Source organism: Saccopteryx bilineata, chromosome 5 (genome assembly GCF_036850765.1).
Source record: "Saccopteryx bilineata isolate mSacBil1 chromosome 5, mSacBil1_pri_phased_curated, whole genome shotgun sequence".
NCBI lineage: Eukaryota > Metazoa > Chordata > Mammalia > Chiroptera > Emballonuridae > Saccopteryx > Saccopteryx bilineata.
In genome coordinates this window covers 169,753,676-169,774,383 of record NC_089494.1, presented here as the reverse complement: position 1 = coordinate 169,774,383, position 20,708 = coordinate 169,753,676, and the positions used below count along the sequence as shown (strand labels likewise).

Here is a 20,708-nt window from a genome sequence, read left to right as displayed (position 1 = left end):
GAACAACAATAATGGAGTTACAGTAAGGGACTTTGACACCTCATTGACATCAATGGATAGAATAGACAGAAAATCAACAAGACAACAAGGGTCTTAAATGACACTTTAGGCCACAGGAACTTAATTGTTATTTTAGGATATATCACCCAAAAGTAGCAGAGTATACATTTTTTTAAGCGCCCATGAAAAATTTTCAAGGATGAACTGCAGATTAGACCACTGTTGGGCGGATAGAGTGTATTATGCTCACTTTGTTAAAGAGGCCGTTGCCCAGGTGATATTAATGTGTGTTGAGAATTGTTGTAGCCTGAGGCTTGGTTTTGGGATTAAGCCTGTCCCACCCTTTTTGGTGTGAGGTGGTACAATCCTATCATGCCTCATAGAAGTGATTTTGTATTAGAGACTTCCCCATTATGTATATTGGATTAAGGGTTTGGATTTCTACACTATAAAATGGGAACGGAGCGGGAGTTTGGACTCTTGGTTCCTGAGGTTAGCATGAGAGAGCAGAGAGAATAGAGCCAGCAGCGGGAGGAGGCCACGTGGAGAAGGCCAGGAAAAGCAGCCAAGATGGCGGAGTGCTGAGTGAGATGCCAGTTTGTACAGAGTTTGTATCTGGGATAAGGAAGGAAATGGGGAACTGAGGAGAATAAGGCTGTTGAGCTAGAAACCTTTGATTCTAGGAAACTCGGATAAATCAGTAGCTTTGTGAGCACTGAATGTGACTGGGTTTTGGAGCCCAGTGTGTATTTTTACTTGCCCGCCGGGTGCAAGCTAGATTAAAGACTATGGCCCACCAGTTTTTGGCTCCATGGTTTCTTTACCGACTGTCCGAATCCAATGCGAACCTGCATGGGCTGGGCTCCTCTGATAGTGGCCCTGGCCTTGGCTCCTGGCTTTACAACCACAAAATAAGTCTCAATAAATTTAAGAAGATTGAAATCATATCAAACATCTTTTCTGATCACAATTGCATGAAACTATAGTAAAAATCAATTACAAGAAAACTGAAAAATGCAAACACATGGAAACTAAATAACATGCTACTAAACAATGAGTTAGCAACAAGATCAAGAAAGAAATCAAAGAATACCTTGAGACAAATGACAGCACACAACGACCCAAACGCAATGGGACACAGCTAGAGCAGTTCTAATAAAGAGATTCACAACAATACCAGCCCACTGCAGGAGTCAAGAAAAATCTTAGGTAAATATTCTAAACTCATGCCTAATTAAATTAGAAAAAGAAGAACAGACAGAATCTAAACTGAGTAGAAGAAAGGCAATATAAATATCAGAGTGAAAATAAAATAGTTTTAAAAAGGAAAAGATAATGAAACCAATAGCTGGTTCTTTAAATAAACAAAATGATAAACCTATATGTAGACTCATCAAAAAAAAAAAAATAGAGAGTCCAAATAAATAAAATAATAAATAAAAGAGGAGATATAACAACCGGCACCAAAAAAATACAAAGGATTATAAAGAAATACTACAAACAGCTATATACCAACAAATTGGACAACTTGGAAGAAATAGATAAATCCTAAAAACACAGAATCTTCCAAGGCTGAATTAGGAAGAAACAGAAAACCAAAATAGACTTATAACTATAATGAAACTGAGTTGGTAATCAAAAAAACTCCCAATGAACAAAAGCTGTGGACCTGATAGCTTCATAGGTAAATTTTACCAAACATTCCAAGAACAATTAATACAATTAATACCCATACTTCTCAAATTATTCCAAAAAATTGAAGAAGTTACCAAACTTATTTTATGAGATTAGCATTACCAGATACCAAAACCAGAAAAAGACCCTCCAAAAAATAAATAAAATTATAAGCCAGTATTCCTGATGAACATAAATGCAAAAATTCTCAGCAAAATGTTAGCCAAATTCAGCAACACATTTTAAAAATCTGATACAATGATCAAATGGATTTTATTCCTGGGATGCAAAGTTGGTACAATATCTGCAAATCAATTATTGTGATATACCACATTATCAAAATAAAGAATAAAAATGATACAACCATATCAATAGATATGAAAAAAACATTGACAAATGTTTCTCCTAAATGTAGGAATCATTCAATAGTACATCCTGTCTGGGATATTTATAATGTGAGTTATTCACAATCTGGAGGCTCTGAAAGAATAGAAAGTAGTGAAAGAACTTCTTAACTTTTTCTAACCCAGCATTGCCTGCTCTGTAAGAATATCTATTAATATCCATGGATTGTATTTTGGGAAATATTGACTGAGTTTTATATAGTTACTTAACCTTTCAACATTTTTTTCTCTTCAGAGAATAGAGGCAGTGAGTTAGAATATGGACTTGAGACTCAAACAATCTGGGTTCAAACCTTAATTCTGCAGTTTACCAGTTGTGTGACCTTGAGAAAATGACTTAACCTCTTTAAATCTCAGTCTTTGCATTTCTAAAATGGGCATCATAATAGTACCATTTTTATAGGATTGTTGGGAAGATTTAAATAACTTCTATGAAGTGTTTAGCATAGTGCCTGGCATGTTGAAATGTCCCCCAAATTTTTTAATAATTATTATTGTATTGCTACTATTAGAGATGGCTCAGGTGTGTACATTTATGCTACTTGTAAACAAGGAACTTGTTTTTATGATTCCCATATAACCTTGTCATTCAGCAGCAACAGGCTTGTACAGGTAATGAATCTCTCAACAGGCTTTTTTTCTCATCAGACTCTGTTGCAGATGAGTAGACTGTAGAAAGAAAATCTCACTTGGAGGCATATTACACAGATAAATTTATCTAATCCAGTTCAATCATCCAACCTAACAAGATTATCTAACAAGTTTACCTTCCTTATAGTTTATATTTTAATCCTTTTTCCTTCTCTCTCTTTTCGTCTTAGGTTTTTCAGGTCCAGTACTGCTTTGGCTATTTTCTTCATGATTCCCCTTCTCTTTTATCCACTCGACTCATTTAGGGTTTCCTGGCTATGCTTTACTAAGCCACTAGTTCAACAAATACTTCCTGAATACCTAAGTGGTCCTTAAATTTATGTATCACTGTGAGCATCAAATTCCAGGATATGACTTTGGCAAAAGGCAGGGTCTGAATGTTTATATAATAGGAAAAAAGAAGGAAAAGAAAACACTTAGCTTCTTTGGCAAGCTACCTGTTAAAATAGCTGAAAGTCAAGAAGCCTTTTGGTTAAAGGAGAGATTGTGAGCACAGCAGGAAGGAGCCAGAGACCCAGTGACAAAGGTTGAGTTTTTCTGTCGCAAGCACACCTCCTTCCCAAACGTTCTCTTCCTGAAAGCTGCTGACAGGGCTTTGGCAAAGGATCGTCCTCCTCTTGGCTGATAAGCTAAGCCCTGTTTTATATTTAACTCTGTCAAGCGCCCCAGGGGTGTGTGTGTGTGGGGGGGGGGGTGCGCTGTTTATATGGGAGCTGTGACAATTTTCTCTTCAGTCCTCTTCCTCTCGCTCGGCTCCTCTTCCACCTAACCGCGTCTCGCATTCATCCTCCAGAGGCTGGTGGGGACGTGCAGGGAGAGGAAAAGACGAAAGAAGCCAGAAGAGGGGTGGGAAAAGCGAAAACAGGCTGCCAGACCTGGATATTTCTTGCAATTTAAAAAGGAAGTCTGCTAACGTTAGTTAGTTATATTTAACACCCTTTCATGTGTAACATTCGACTTTGGAAACAAGAATGAACTTTGCAGAGAGAGAAGACTCTAAGAGATACTGCATTAAAACAAAACATGTGGCTATTATCTGTGCGGTGGTGGTGGGTGTAGGATTGATAGTAGGACTTGCTGTGGGCTTGACCAGGTCGTGTGACCTCAATGAAGATGCCCCTTCCCACCGTCCTCCCACGGAGAGCCCTCCGCAGGACCAAGGGGTCTGCCCTGCCAGTGACGATGAAAGTGGAGGCTGGAAAAATTTCAGGCTGCCGGACTTCATCAACCCAGTGCACTACGATTTGGAGATGAAGCCCGTGATGGAGGAGGACACGTACACAGGCAGTGTGACCATCGCCATCAACGTGAGCGCGCCCACCAGGTACCTGTGGCTGCATCTCCGGGAGACCAGGATCACCCTGCTCCCGGCGCTGCAGCGGCCCTCAGGTGCTCAGGTGAAAATCCAGCGGTGTTTCCAGTACGCAAAGCAGGAGTACGTGGTAGTGGAGGCAGAGGAAGAGCTCCCACCCAGCGGTGACCAGGGCCCCTACCTCCTGACCATGAAGTTCGCAGGCTGGCTGAATGGCTCCCTGGTGGGGTTTTACAGAACGACGTACATGGAGAAAGGACAAATCAAGTAAATATTATTTTTTGCTCTATTTCCCCTAAACTCACGTATTTGCTTTCCATATCTTTTTCTGTCCTTTTCACTCTCCGCCTTTTAATTATTTTGTGGTCTGATCTTATCTACACTTGGTGTCAATTCTGCCTGTTCATAGGAAAATATTCTTGCCCTGTTGTTTTCAGTGCCCATAATAAAACTTGAAAGTATTGAGTGAGCTGCACAGAGTGGAAAAAAAATCAGTGTTTTTTATTCCATTAGGAAAAAATCATAATGTATTGAACTCTATCCTTAATATTTAGTATAAACTAACTCAGATTTTTAAAATACATGTATTTGATAAATTTCACTGGTGATATTCCTGAGTTCCTTGGCAATGATTTTAAACTGAACCTTTAAAATGCTGTTACACTAAATTTAAATTATAGTTTTCTTCTAGTATTTTTTTCTGGACACAGGGAAATATGGCATTAATATGTTGCATGTAGTATGGTGTAACATGTTTTTAGGATATATCAACACTTTAACAAGTCATTTGGTATTCTTCTATAAATAATTTAATAGATACATGATAACTTATTGTGTAAATATAATGTAATTTATTAAACTCTTCCATTAAATTTGGCTATTGAGGTTGCTTCTACTTTTTTACATATAACATCTACATATAAACATCTATGAAAATGTAATGAGCATCTCTATAATAAACTATAACATTTTTAATGCTTTTTATGAAAATGATAAAAGCTACATATTATGGATACATGGATACATATATATTATACACATGTACATATATATAACATATGCATGCACATGTGTTTGTCTCCAAACTGACTTTCAAAAAATATATCGCAAATTACATTTCTACCAACAATGAATGAAAGTATCAATTTCTTTGAGCTGCACTAACAATAAAATTATTTTTTAAAGTGTTTGCACTTCAATGGAGAAAAAGGCATACAATTCTGAAGAATATCCTTCTTCAAGAGATTTGAAAAATTCATTAGTGTAAAGTGAAGATGAGTCAAAACTTCTAAATGATTATTTCTAAGACTTTAAAACTGCTGCTTAGGCTGTGAAAATAACAGAAATATTATTTAAGTAAAGCCATCAAAATATTTTATAAAAATGCTAATCAGTACAGAAATGCCAAAAGACATGAAAAAAAGGTTCTATTAATATCTGTTACTTGCTTTATAAATTTTAAAAAATACTATGTACTGAAATAAATATTATTCACTCTGATTCTTCTACTGCACCAGTTAATTTTACCTTAAAATATATGTGTGAGAGCTGACATTTTGAAACTCAGCTGTCTTACTTGTTGGTCAGAAAACACTTTGCGAGAGCAGGACTGGCAGGGAGGCCTGTGCTCAGTCAGGTTCTCGAGGAGAGATTGCTCCTTCTGAGTTTGTTTTCACTGGTAGCTTCGGGCTCTCACATTACATGGATGCTACCAGTTCCGCACTGCACACACGCTTTGGAATAGTTCTGGAATGTACTCAATAACTTCATTTAGGCTAAATGGAATACTTTTGGTTTTGCTTGTTATGAAATAATTTCAAACATATGAGAAAAATGTATTTTTTTTTCAAGCCTTTGGACAATGGAGGCCTCTAGGGGTTCCCATCCACAATGTCCATATAAGGATTTCAAGAGTGAATTCACTGGAGCATTCTTTCACATTTATAGAGTGAGCTTCATAATACTCAATGCTTATTTATTTATTTGTGAGTCGGGGAGAAAGACAAGAAGGGAGAGAGATGAGAAGCATCAATTCTTAGTTGTGGCATTTTAGTTGTTCATTGATTGCTTCTTGTATGTGCCTTGACGGGGGGGGGGGGTCCAGCTGAGCCAGTGACCCCTCATTCAAGTCAGCTGTCATGTTGGGATTATGTTGATGATTCCACACTCAAGCTGGTGACTCCGCACTCAAGTTGGTGAGCCTGCATTCAAACCAGCCACCTCAGGGCTTTGAACCTGGACCTCAGCGTCCCAGGTCAACATCTTATTCACTGCGCCACCACCAGGCAGGCTGATGCTCATGCAAATTAAAATACCATTATAATAATACATTTTAAGTATACAATCAAAATTATATTCTCTGACTTTTTTGCCTTAATGTAAAATTTAACTCCAGCATTGAGTCTTAGCAGTTTGGGGAAATTACTGTTGCAATCATAATGCAAACTAAACATGACTTCACTCAGTAGTAACCAAAATTATTTAATTTCTGCAAATATAACTAGGACTTGAACATCATAGAAGGGAGACAACTATCTGAGCTTCTATCCCTCAGAATTCTGAGGTAAAGGAGCATTGTAGAAGAAGAGGGAGCCAGCTTAGATTCCCTAGCAGTAGTGTCCACATCATCTTGCAGGGGACAAACTTGTAGTGAGGCTTAGAAGGAGGAAAAGATTTGAAACACTTAAAAGTCACTTTTTCTACACTCTGTTCTGTTCATTAAGGATTGGAACCTTTGAAATGTTTCCCTGCTCACATTACCAATTCTCTGCACTCTTTTCAGTTCTTTTCCCCTGGACTCAAAGCTCCAAAATTTATGACAATATTATTTTCTCTCCCAGGTTCAGCATTTCCTTCTCAGTGTTTTGATTGCTCTTACACAGCATTTCCCAAAGTACATTCCTCAGAGCTCTAGCTGCATGGGATATTAATAGGTTTTTGCCAGAAGAAAAGCAGGGAAGGGATCCTGTGGCTAAATTAGTTTGGGCAGTAATACTAAATACAATGATTTTTTGTTTTTTAATGGTGGGACTTTTCGCAGAATTTTATATGATAGTTTTCACTATGAATTTCCAGGGACTGCCGTAGTTGCAGCTTTCCAACCTCTTTGACTGTGGACTCTTCTGTGGGTCCCTGAGAGTAAGCTGATTTTTCTTGTTCACTGCCTAGCACATAGTGAACTTTCAAATGTTATTGAATGAATATGTAGAAACATTTTTATATATGCCTTTACACTCTTAATGTCCTCAGGCACAAGCTAGCATAGGACACATTGCTACATCTCCTTTCCCATGAGGGAGTACAGCTTCCACTAATGACATCTTTACCTTCCTATTCAGAGTCGGAAACTTCCCTTGATTTCTTTCCTGCTCATCTTGTTAAAAGAAAGTGCAGAGTTGGTAAATCTTTTTTTTGATTTACGAACACAGTCCTTATGCTTTAAAGACGGAGAATATTGAAATTGATGAAAATTACAAGACTCTAAAAAGGTCACAGATAGTTTTGAGTTTGAGTTTTCTGGGTGTTTTTTATAGCATTGGTAGGATTGACACAGAGTTTTGATATTATAGTGGGATTTTAATAGGCAAAGGCAAAGATAAAGACAGGTTAAAAAGGAAAGACATCAAATCAGAGAAACAGAGTGGGAACAAAATTAATTTATGAGAGAGGCTTATATTAAGAGGCTAGCTAGAGATAACCCTGGAAAACCCATAAAAAAGGAAGACAGTTAATGATAGCATAATAAAGGAAATTAATTGGTGACTATTTAGATGTAGATGGTGAAGGAAGGAGCGGAATCCATATTTGGTCTGTGGGAGATACTGCAATGACCCATAAAAGAGAAGATGAAGATGAGATAGGACAGTATTTTCAAGACAGACAGAAAAGGACACAGCAGAGAAGACAGTCTGGAGATAAGGGAGTCAAGATTTGTAAATTGTTTGACTATGCCGAGGGTTAGGGTAAAGTCATGGGCTTAGGATGGTCCAGATACCTGATCTGAGTAATGGCTCACTAGTTGATTGGAAATAAAAGAGAAGATCCAGGTTTAGAAGAAAAGTTCATAAGTTCAGTGTCAGACATGTTGAATGCCTGTCAGACATCTGGAAGAGATGTCTAGTAGGAATTTGAATTAATAAGTCTGAAGCACAAAGGTAAGTCTTGTGATAAAGACTTAGAAGTTAAGTGGAAATATGGTAAAAAAAAAAAATTAGAGAGATGGTCTTAGTTAAGTGTGTGTAGTATAGTTTCACATGCATAAACATGTATAATCTGTAGTTTTGATCTTGAAATTTTAGTTGTATGTCAGTTATTTATTATCTTCTTAGATTGATATGTCAAGTTATCAGTATACCCATTATTAATATAGAGTCAATTATTTTTGGTCTTGTTTACTTGTTAAAGAGGCTTAGTGTTGGTCAAATAAGTTTGTAAAATATGATTTTTATGTTTTCTTGCTTATAGTTTGCATTAGGGGCTGGGCAGTGCCAGGTATATGTGGTCTGTGAAATTGCAAATTACCTTCCTGCTTGGGAAGGGCCATTGTCTTGCTAATGTGTGCTGGAGGAGAGGTTTTTCACACCAAAATGTTTTGAGAAGAGGCAGAGAAGAGTAAGAAGCCATGTTTGCAGAAAGAGCAGAGAGAATGCAGAGTGCTGAAAAAGAAGCCATGTTGGCAGGGAGAGAGAAGGCATACAGATGGGAAACCAGAGCTGAGGGGCTTTGCAAGCTCCGCTGAGACTGGTGGGGCCTTTGATTCTAGGAGAAACCGGAGAAGATTCTCCTGGTTGTGGAACCAGAGGGAAGTGTTTTCCCTGTGTTTGCTCATCGGCCGATGCAAGACTTTAATAAAGCAATGGCCCACCATTTTCTGGCTCCACTGATTTTTTACCGTCTGTCTGAATCCAATGTGTGTTTGAATGGTCACGACGTCCATGACTGTTGGCCATACACTTAGTAATTTTCTTTATTTTAGAAGCAAGGAAACAAAATTTATTTACTTGACTTAATATGTCTTCTCCATAGGGAAAAAATAATTGGAAAGCAAAGTTAAATGATTAATGAGTCTATTCAAACCACCAAAAGGTGTTGGAATCTGAATAAGCTAGATGAGTTGACGCGCACTGATCAGCTTCCCTGCTTGAATCTGGAACACTTGCTTCATTCTGCGCAGACACTCAGCAGTTATGGCTGCCTCCTCACCCCAGAGCCTTTCGCTTAAGCTTGTCACCCAGACCTTGCTATTTATTTTGTGGGATTAAGTTAGTAAATTGCTGAATGCAGCCTGAGAGACTTCACTGAAAATACTATGCCAGATGATTTATGAGATAATCAAGTAGTTTGGTTTCTTTATTTTTTTTTAAGTTGATTAAAAGTGAAGTGGCCTGTGACTTGTCTCACCTCTTCTCTCTTCAGCGTTCTCTAAAGTCATCTTGATGTGACGTACTCAGAGAAGTCAGAGTAATGTTTTTCCCTTTTATAGAGTTATAAGTGACATGGAATTATTTTTTGTTTGTCTGTTTCTTTGTTTTTTTCAGAGACAGAGAGAGAGTCAAAGACAGGGATACATAGGGACAGACAGGAACAGTGAGAGATGAGAAGCATCAATTATCAGTTTTTTGTTGCAACACTTTAGTTGTTCATTGACTGCTTTCTCATATGTGCCTTGACCACGGGCCTTCAGCTGACCGAGTAACCCCTTGGGTCCAAGCTGGTGAGCTTTTTGCTCAAGCCAGATGAGCCCACGCTCAAGCTGGCGACCTCAGGGTCTCGAACCTGGGTCCTCTGCATCCCAGTCCACTGCATCACCACCTGATCAGGCACGACATGGAATTATTTCTTTAAATGTGCTGGTCCTCGAAAGTAACTTATTAACAGAGCACAGAGAGGCCCTCACAGAAAAGTGGTTTACCTCAGTATGTTTGCCTGGCATTGTAATTATTCAGGACATACCCAGCAGTCACTCCTGAATATATTGTGCCATTAACCAGGCTTTTCCTATTAATTTACAACACAATTCAGTTGATTTTAAAAAGAAAATGTTTTATCACTAAATAAAACCTCCCCAAAGACATTGTTGTCTAAAATTGTTTTATACGGCTATCTCATATACCTTGTTTTTAAATTTGCATATATTTGCAAAACTTAAGTAACTTTGGATGGAATTTAGGATATTTAAATAAAAGCTTTTGAGTTTTACAGAAGTTCATGAAAAAAATAAGTTGTTTAAATTGAGACTCATGGATATGGACCAGAGTGTGGTGGTTACCAGGGGGAGGGGAAGGTAGGAGAGGGTGGGGGTGGGGGAATGGGAGGGGCACAAAGAAAACCAGATAGAAGGTGACAGAAGACAATTTGACTTTTTGTGATGGGTATACAACATAATCAAATGTTAAAATGATCTGGAGATGTTTTCGCTGAATCTATGTACGCTAATTGATCAATGTCACTCCATTAATATTAATTGTCTAAATAAAATTAAAAAAAATAATTACACTGGCCCTGGCCAGTTGGCTCAGCGGTAGAGCGTCGGCCTGGCGTGCGGGGGACCCGGGTTCGATTCCCGGCCAGGGCACATAGGAGAAGCGCCCATTTGCTTCTCCACCCCCCCCCCTCCTTCCTCTCTGTCTCTCTCTTCCCCTCCCGCAGCCAAGGCTCCATTGGAGCAAAGATGACCCGGGCACTGGGGATGGCTCCTTGGCCTCTGCCCCAGGCGCTAGAGTGGCTCTGGTAGCGGCAGAGCAACGCCCCCGGAGGGGCAGAGCATCGCCCCCTGGTGGGCAGAGCGTCGCCCCTGGTGGGCGTGCCGGGTGGATCCCGGTCGGGTGCATGCGGGAGTCTGTCTGACTGTCTCTCCCCATTTCCAGCTTCAGAAAAATACAAAAAATAAAAAAAATTAAAAAAAAAATAATAATAATTACACTGCCTATAGCAGGGGTCGGGAACATTTTTGGCTGAGAGAGCCATGATGCCACATATTTTAAAATGTAATTCCGTGAGAGCCATACAACGACCAGTGTACAATACACATTATCCAAAAAACTTTGGTGTTGTCCTGGAGGACAGCTGTGATTGGTTCCAGCCACCCGCAACCATGAACATGAGCGGTAGGAAATGAATGGATTGTAATACATGAGAATGTTTTATATTTTTAATGTTATTATTATTTTTATTAAAGATTTGTCTGCGAGCCAGATGCAGCCATCAAAATAGCCACATCTGGCTCGCAAGCCATAGGTTCCTGACCCCTGGCCTATAGTATTTACACACACATTTTTATAAAACTAATTTTGTTCCAGTACAGGTATTTCTGTCTAACGAATGAATTTTGAAGGTCGTGGAAGGTGCTACATCAGAAAGCATCGTTAGCCAGGCTCGCCTAAGTCTGGACTGTGGTGGCACCCTGATTAGGACTCTGTTTCCTCATTTTGGGTTGGTGCAGAGGCTTTTACTTTGGAGCAATCTGTGCATAGCTGCTTAGGGAGCCAAGACATTTGGTGTGGTCTGCAGAGATTTTTTTTCTTAGCAAGAGAGAGACAGAGAGAAAGACAGACAAGAAATGAAAGTGATGAGAGTCATCAACTTATAGTTGTGACACTTTTAGTCATTCATTGGTTGCTTCTCATATGTACCTTGACCAGGAGGCTCCAGCCAAGCCAGTGACCTCTTGCTCAAGCCAGCGACATTGGGCTTTACACCAGTGACCATGGGATTATGTCTATGATTCCACGCTTAAGCCAGCGATCCTGTGCTCAAGCAGGTAACCTCAGAGTTTGAACCTGGGACCTCAGTATTCCAGGTTGATGCTTTATTCACTGTGCCACAACCAGTCAGGCTGGATGGAAGAATCTTAACTAATCAAGTGGAGCTTACATGGTCTGAGCACAGGATTCATAATGCTGTCAATCCTGGAAATAGTCTTTCTTTTTTATAATGTGTGTGAATGAAGTATTGGTGCCTTCACCAAGAGGTGGCATCTAAGAGTTCTAAGGAAATAAATGCATACATCTTATGTACAGACCTGTATATAAATAAGTTTTGTATATACATACAGGATAGCATTTTTGATTTTATACAGTTGTATGTAAAAGTAGCTGACATTATTTAAACCTAAGGCAACATTTTGGATTTTTTTACTTGTACATTTGGGACTTTTTTTTTTTTTTTTTTTGTATTTTTCTGAAGCTGGAAACGGGGAAGCAGTCAGACAGACTCCCGCATGCGCCCAACAGTGATCCACCCGGCATATCCACCAGAGGGCGATGCTCTGCCCATCTTGGGGTGTCGCTCTGCCGCAATCAGAACCATTCTAGTGCCTGAAGCAGAGGCCACAGAGCCATCTTCAGCGCCTGGGCAAACTTTGCTCCAGTGGAGCCTTGGCTGTGGGAAGGGAAGAGAGAGACAGAGAGGAAGAAGAGGGGGAGGGGTGGAGAAGCAGATGGGCACTTCTCCTGTGTGCCCTGGCCGGGAATCAAACCCGGACTCCTGCACTCCAGGCCGACGCTCTACCACTGAGCCAACAGGCCAGGGCTGGGACTTTTTTGTTGTTGATTAAAGTTGCATATGCTCTGTGGGGTTGAAAAAAGTAGCGTAGTTAGCCTTCTAGAATTTAAGAAAATAGAATGAGATGTATCCTAACCCTATTATGTAAATTTCAATAAAATTTCAAATATATTATTATTATATGTTATCTTTTCCTTCTCTCCCCCTAAACCCCCAGTGAAGAGGCCAGATGTGCTTTGATAACCAAGTTTTATAGATGAGGGCACTAAGAATTGTAGGTTTTGACACCTGTGCAAGATAACATTTAACATTTAAGGGGCTGAGATAGAATTATATAGAATCTAGAAAGTTTTACTCTTAGAAGAGGATTTTCACCATAAAACCATATTGGCTTTTCAATAAAAACAAAAAACAAACAAAAAAACTTGCCCATTTGGTCACCCTTCTTGTTAACGAATACCACTTAACGACAACATACATCCTGATCACTGTGATTGAGTTTGCCATGATTAATATTCAGTGACAGAAAATACACCACACAGAAAGAAACATTGCTAACATATTATGTTCCATTTCCAAAGTAACTGAGCTTTCAGGCACACTCTTTTTTCTTTCTTTCTTTCTTTTTTTTTTTTTTTTTTTTGTATTTTTGTATTTTTCTGAAGTGAGAAGTGGGGAGGCAGAAAGACAGGCTCCCACATGGGTCCGACCAGGATCCACCTGGCATGCCCACTAGGGGGCGATGCTCCACCTATCTATGGCATTGCTCCCTTGCAAACCAAGCGGTTCTAGTAGTGCCTGAGGTGGAGGCCATGGAGACATCCTCAGTGCTGGGGCCAACTTTGCTCCAATGGAACCTGTGCTGTGGGAGGGAAGGAGAGAGAGAGAGAGAAAGGAAAGGAGGAAGGATGGAGGAGCAGATGGGTGCTTCTCCTGTGTGCCCTGGCCAGGAATCGAACTGGGACTTCCATACACAGGCCGATGCTCTACCATTGAGCAAACCTGCCAGGACCAGGCACACCCTCTTTTAAAGAGAGAAGATGATAAAATTGAAAATTCTTCTCTCTGGGGTGCTGAGGCATAGAGCAGAGACTGGACGAGTATTTGAAAACCTATCCCATAGCTATTGCTTAGTAACGTACACTTCTACTCCCTCCTCACCCTCACCTCCCACATACAAAGGTGCAAACACACACACATGCTTATATTCCCAAATTAGTTCGTTGGCTTGTTTCTGACGTGTGACTAAGCTATAGCATTCTTCCAGAGTGACTGTCTCTTTTCTTCTGTCTCTGGAAGAAATCAGAAGCCAGAAGAATTCAGAAGAAAAAGGCAGCTGACAAAGCATGGGATGGGATCTTAGTGCAGCTTACTAGAAAACCTTGGTACCCCAAGAAAGTGTACAGGTTTCTTAATATTCTAATGTATTTGCAATTCGCTGCAATCTGCACAATATTAGAAACTTCAGTTCACTAGTAAAATTGTTATCATCACAAAAACTCATCAGTAATTACTTTATTGAAGGATAAATTCTTGGCTGAGATTTTTTTTTTGGTAACTTTTTATTTTAAAATAATTTCAAACTTCCAGAAAAGTTACATGAATAAAACAAGAAACTCCTAGAAACATTTTATTTGTTTATACTTTGTCCTATTTCCTCTCTCTTCCCTCTTCAATGTCTCTTGTCTTTCTGTCTCTGTTTCTCTTCCTAACTTTAAGTATATTGAAACATTATTTCCCTTTACCACTCAACACTCAGTATATATTTCTTAAGAACATGAACACTCTCTAACAACCACAAGGCAGTTATTAAAATCAGGAAATTTAAAATTGGGTTCCTTTTTCTCCACACCCTTGCCAGAACTTATTGTTTATTGACTTACTGATGATAGCCATTCTGCCTAGTGTAGGGTGATATTTCATTGTGGTTTTAATTTGAATTTCTCTGATGATTAGTGATGTTGAGTATCTTTTGTTTTATTTTGTTTTGTATTTTCTTGACAGAAACAGAGAGAGAGAGAATCAGAGAGAGGGACAGATAGAGACAGGCAGACAGGAAGGGAGAGAGAGGAGAAGCATCAGTTCTTCATTGCGCCACTTTAGTTGCTCATTGATTGCTTCTCATACGTGCCTTGACTAGGGAAAGGGGAGTTACAGCAGAGTGAGTGACTGCTTGCTCAAGACAGCAACCTTTGGCTCAAGCCAGTGACTTGGGGTTTCGAATCTGGGTCCTCTGGGTCCCAGTCCAGCACTCTATCCACTCTTCCACCACCTGGTCAGGCAGATGTTGAGCATCTTTTCATATGTCTATTGGCCATTTGTATATCCTCTTTAGAAAAGTATATATTTAGGTCTTTGTCCATTTTTTAATTGAATTGGGTTTTTTAAGGTTATTTTTTAATTTGTTTGTTTTATTTTGTATAGTGCTCCCATCATGAACCTTATTTATTTATTTACTTATTCTTTTATTTATTTTTAAAATTATTTATTATTTATTTTTTTATCTTTTTAAGTGACAGGAGGGGAGATAGTGAGACAGACTCACACATGTGCTCTGACCGATCCTGATCTAGGGCCAAAACTCTGCTCATCTGGGGCTCATGCTGGCAACCAAGCTATTTTTAGTGCCTGAGGCAGAGGCTCCATGGAGCCATCTTCAGTGGCCGATGTGCTTGAATCAATTGAGCCATGACTGTGAGAAGGGAAGAGAGAGAGAGAAAAGGGTGAGGGGAGGGAAAGAGAAGCAAATGGTCACTTCTCCTGTGTGCCCTGACTGGGAATTGACCCAGGTACTTCCACACACTCATTGATGCTCTACTACTGAGGCAACTGCCCAGGGAATTTAAAATCTATTTATATATCTATTTATTTATCTTGTGATTATTATCTCTCAGTACCTAGAATAATGCCTAGCAAATGTGTGTGTATATGAAAGAATGTGTGTATGGGTACAGAAGGAAGGAGTTCAATAAATATTTGTTGAATAGATGATTGATTAAATAATTTAGCTTGGTAATCTTTATAATATACCTTTCTTAGTTTTTGAAGATCTTGAAGAACATTTTTTTTCCTTACACAAATTATTAATGAATATAAGTCAACATTTTTTAATTTGTTTTATATTTTTTACTTTGCTTACCCTTCTGATGAGTAATAAATAATACTATCTTACTGTGATATGACAATGCATAAAAAGTATTTATTCTTTGGGTTTTTGAGCAATTACTCAGAAAAAGTGTGTCCACTTTGAAATGATGGAAACATTAAGCATTAACATTTTTGCTTCCCTAAGCAGATGCCAAGTTAGAGCCATAAATAATGTTCTCTTCTCAAAAATGGGCTTTAAAACAGACCAAAGGTTGCTTCACCTGAGAGATTACTTGGAACACTGTCTCTGCATGGAAATGAAACTAAGTTTTATTCTTGGTGTAACATAAATAAGAAAGAATGTGCCATTAGGGACATGAGCTGGGACTCTGAAATCTGCCTTTCTACTCTGTGATAGAACACAGATGCTCACTCTCATAAAGTTAGCTTGAAACAAGACCTTAAGTTGGCTTTGTGTTTACTTACTTGTTGTTCAACAACTTTGTTGTGAAGAGAGTGACAGCTCATAACTAGATTTATTTTTGTGCACCTAGAGTTCACATATTTTTAATTATGGCCCCAAAATATCTAAATATTTATAGAAAATATCTGAAGTTGTCTCTGAACTTGAATTTATTTGTTAAACTAAAAATTCCAAGAAAGACTTTGACAACTATTTGATCATTCTGGATGGAAACTCATTTTAAAAATGTAATGGTTATAGTTGTATAGTTGATTATTTTTCTATAGAAATAGAAACATAAGGGCTGTCAGAGAGACAACATGTATTTTGTTTGCTTGTGTGTTTGTTTCTAAGGAGCATAGCAGCCACTGATCATGAACCAACAGATGCCAGGAAATCCTTCCCTTGTTTTGATGAACCCAACAAAAAGGCAACTTATACAATATCTATCATCCACCCCAAAGACTATAACGCACTTTCAAATATGCCCGTGGTGGTGAGTATTTAAAAATTTTTATGAAGATAGTCTGTTTAAAATATCATATAAGTTACCCAATTTGTTATGAAAGAACCCTACTAAATTCTACAATTAAATGTACTCTAATAGCTTCATTAGAGTTTTCAAAATACAATTTGGCAATCTCTTTTCTTTGATTCCTGTAAGTCTTTAACCTAAGAGATCACAGTTCAGTCAAAAAGCCATGCTGGGTTTTCCAAGCACGAGAGGATACAGTAGACACTTGCCAGCTTTGCTCTGCTTAACTGAAAAACAAATTAATGACAAAGAAAAGGAATTACAAACTGAAAAATATTCAAGGGCCTAGTCACTATTCTTGATTTGTATTTGAATGTAAATTTAGTTTTTAACATAGAGACACTACAAAAATATCTCTTTAATATTGGAGTACAGAAGCCTATTCCAGGGAATAGTATACCCATAGATTTTCTGGTGAATTAGACATGCTCATTAAATGTTAACAAAAAAAATAGGTTACAATAACTTCTGCTTGTACAATTATTAACATACAACTCTTTTCTCTGTTACTGCTCCTCATCCACATATGGGTAATGTAGTTCAATAAAGTCTTATTATCTCAACGTTGAGGTATATTATACCTTACACCAGGGGTCCCCAAACTTTTTACACAGGTGGCCAGTTCACTGTCCCTCAGACTGTTGGAGGGCTGGACTATAAAAAAAAACTGAACAAATCCTTATACACACTGCACATATCTCATTTTAAAGTAAAAAAACAAAACGGGAACAAATACAATATTTAAAATAAAGAATAAGTAAATTTAAATCAACAAACTGACCAGTATTTCAATGGGAACCATGTTCCTCTCACTGACCACCAATGAAAGAGGTACCCCTTCCGGAAGTGCGATGGTCTCAGGGGGCCACATGCGGCCCACAGGGCCGTAGTTTGGGGACCCTGCCTTACACTTTTGATGTGTAAAAGGGTCATTCTTGTCCATAGATATAATTCTTACCTACTTAATATCACAAGGACACCCTGTCAAAATTATATCTCTCATCTTTATGATCTACTATCTGAAATATTATCACTGAAATTCATCCTTTTTTATTATAAATATTCCTCAAAAAAAAACCAATAAAAAAATAAAACAAAATCTTTTTTTTTTAATGAAATCTTAATAGGATTAAAAAGTAAACTGCCACCAGCTATCTATGCCTTGGTGTGAATTAGTTCATCAACTTGGTTTCTTCTGGTGTCAGGCACTTGAGCAACTGAGTTTTGATTGGAGAAGAAAGGAAAGGATAAATTTAAAGTATGAGAGATCACCCCAGAAGACTAGACCAGAGTAAAATGTCATTAGAATATCTTGGCATGGAAGGGGAAAGGGAAGGTGGGGAGAGAAAAATGCAAACTCTACTAACTTCTGTTTAAGACCTTCCCATGTGACCTTTAACTTTTGCAGAGTACAATTTTGGAAGTCCTGGAAAAAAGAGAATATTCTGGATCACTAGGAGACCAAAACTAATACCAGTAGGTTTATATAGCAGAGCACCTGACTTCACTGGAGCTCTTAACACGCATACAAGCACATGTGTACACATGCTTGCCTTGTCAACCACGCATTGATTCTAGTTCAGCCTCCCGCACCTAATCCCTTTTTAAAGCTTCTCACTGCGGTGTGACTTTCTGTGCTGCTGCAAGGCATGTGGTAATATTTAAACAATGAATAGCAAGAGTTGGGCAATTATTATAGATGAAGTCTTAGAATTGGAGATTGGCAGTGAGGAGAGCAAAGCTGGCATGGACATAAAACCATAGATATTGGGTCCATAGCTGCACCAAGCAATGAAATCCTTCTCTCTTTCCATTATAACCAGGGCAGTGACTTAAGTTACCATACCTTGGGTCTTTGATGTAGACAACCAGAGATGGAAAAGTGAACCCAACATTCTGCTATTCTTGGTACAGTTACTGCTCTCCTGTACATACTCAAATCAGCAAATACCTACTTAATTTTTCTTGTGTGCAAGGCTTTGAACCTAGTCTTCATTAAGGAATCACAGTATCTCCTCAAATATTATGGTCAGGGTTGTGTGTTTCATGTAGAAAGATAATTAAACTCCTGTCCAACTGATATCAGAGTCAAAATTATGTTTCTTCCTGAGAAACTTTATGTAGTTCAATCACTTTTTCACAGTACTAAAAATAAAATAAACTTTCCTTTAGTATTCTCAACATCACCATTTAGAGGTTAAAATTTTTTTTAACCCTTAGCTTTGACAAAAGACTTCTGAGTAAAAAGCCAGGCTTGGAGGAATCATTTGTACATGATTGGTCTCTTGATAAATAAAAGATTATCTCTTTTTTTTTCCAATAGAAAGAGGAGTCGTTGGATGATAAATGGAATCGAACAACTTTCATGAAGTCTGTCCCTATGAGCACTTACCTGGTGTGCTTTGCTGTGCATCAGTTTCACCCCATAAAGAGACAGTCAAAGAATGGAATACCTGTGAGTCACATTATATTTTTTAAAAAACATTACTTATGAATTTGTGTTTCACTTTCTACTTTTCTGAATTTTTTTCATACAACAGACTAGAAAATCCTCTTAGTTACCCAGGTCTGTGAGCTTGATGGTACACTGAACAACACAGAAAAATGTAAATTAAAAAGACGCAGGTGAAAAATAAACACAACAGACATAGAAATGAATAGTTTCAAATTATTGTGCACCGCTATTTAGTAAAGTGGTTGAGTGTATGTGTTTGGGTGGGGTCCCAGATAGTCTGGAGAGGCGGGAGGAAACCAAAGATATATTAATACCCTTTGAATGACTAAGCACTGAGAATGACTAATGAAATAATTTTCTTTTAAAAAAACAAATATTTTATACCTAATCATTTTTCTCATTTTGGAGGCCTCTATTTTGCTTATGTCTTACATACTTACTTAGTCATAATTCCACCTTGTGTTACTATATATATATATATATATATATATCATAATCTTTTTCATATATCATAATCTTTTTGATATAATTTTATAAGAAAGAAATCATCACTTCCATTTTGAAGAATAGATAACTGAAATTTAATGACTTTTTGTAATTTTGTTCAAGATCACTCAGTAGGCAATGCCTTCTGAAATGTGATATTTTGAAAATAGCTTTACTTCCTCATCAATCACTCGAGGGAAAGAAAGGATTTCTCTATTTCCTGTGAAACTATCTCCCAGGGAAATTTACCTTAATATTGGTATAGCAAGGGTTGATATGAAGATATCCTAAGCCTGGGTTTTCATTATGCTGCTTATAGCATATCCAAATTATAGCAAATTAATTAATGCTCATTTTTCAAAGAGAATTTGAAAGACAAAGGGGTTGTACACCATCGTGACACATCCAACTGTAGTCTTTTCTTCATCACATATGTTGCTTTGATATGATCTTCATATCAAAGATGTGATAAAGAGCACTACCATTGGCTAAGAGATATTGCTGTGTAGCTATACTAACTAAGTGAATCATTAGAGCCTGTGGAAGTTAGTTAGCTGAGCTCTAATGATGGATGTTAGTATATAGGGGATTTGGAGTGAGGTAATGGAAAATATAGTTTGCAAAAAATCCTCAAATATCCTTTAAGTGGTAAATATTTCTTAAATGGTTCTTCTATCAAAGCTGAGTGCACAGTACTCAATCTTAAATCACAGTTTTCCTTTTTTTGAGTGGGGTGAAGATAATACTGTCATAATATATTATCTTCTGAACATTTGTTTGATAAGGGAGGAACAGAAAGTCAAACTCTCTTTAGATACTCACCAGAGACTGCCTCAGGAGAACTCAGTGAAAAGTGAGATTTGGAGCTGAGCCAAACAGGTGCCACTCTTTCCACCCCATCTATAGAAGACAGGTAGCCAGAATTTTCCCTCCTGTTAAAACCTCTGGGGCTCTCTGCCTCAAAAGTTGAACAGACCCTTAAGTTAGAACTTGAAGGCATTTAGTATAAATGGAAATTTACATAAATTCCACTTCTTTCCCATAGGAAGTTCCCTCCCTTCTCAATCTAAATTGAAATTCTGTAGTTAACACCCAAGCACAAATGCTCCCAGTATAATCTGTAACTCCAGAGAGATTAA

At 38.1% G+C, this 20,708-nt stretch overlaps 1 protein-coding gene across 1 annotated transcript in view; it reads left to right on the top strand.

Moving 5' to 3' along the window:
- The first annotated feature begins 3,439 nt into the window (after window positions 1–3,439).
- The window catches only part of ENPEP (glutamyl aminopeptidase), a 116,459-nt gene continuing 99,190 nt past the window's right edge, over window positions 3,440–20,708 (top strand). The window contains exons 1-3 of the mRNA XM_066278647.1: window positions 3,440–4,308; window positions 16,448–16,589; window positions 18,952–19,083. Of these exons, the coding sequence (XP_066134744.1) occupies window positions 3,701–4,308; window positions 16,448–16,589; window positions 18,952–19,083 (882 nt within the window). The 5' untranslated portion in view covers window positions 3,440–3,700. The remainder of the gene's footprint in view (window positions 4,309–16,447; window positions 16,590–18,951; window positions 19,084–20,708) is intronic.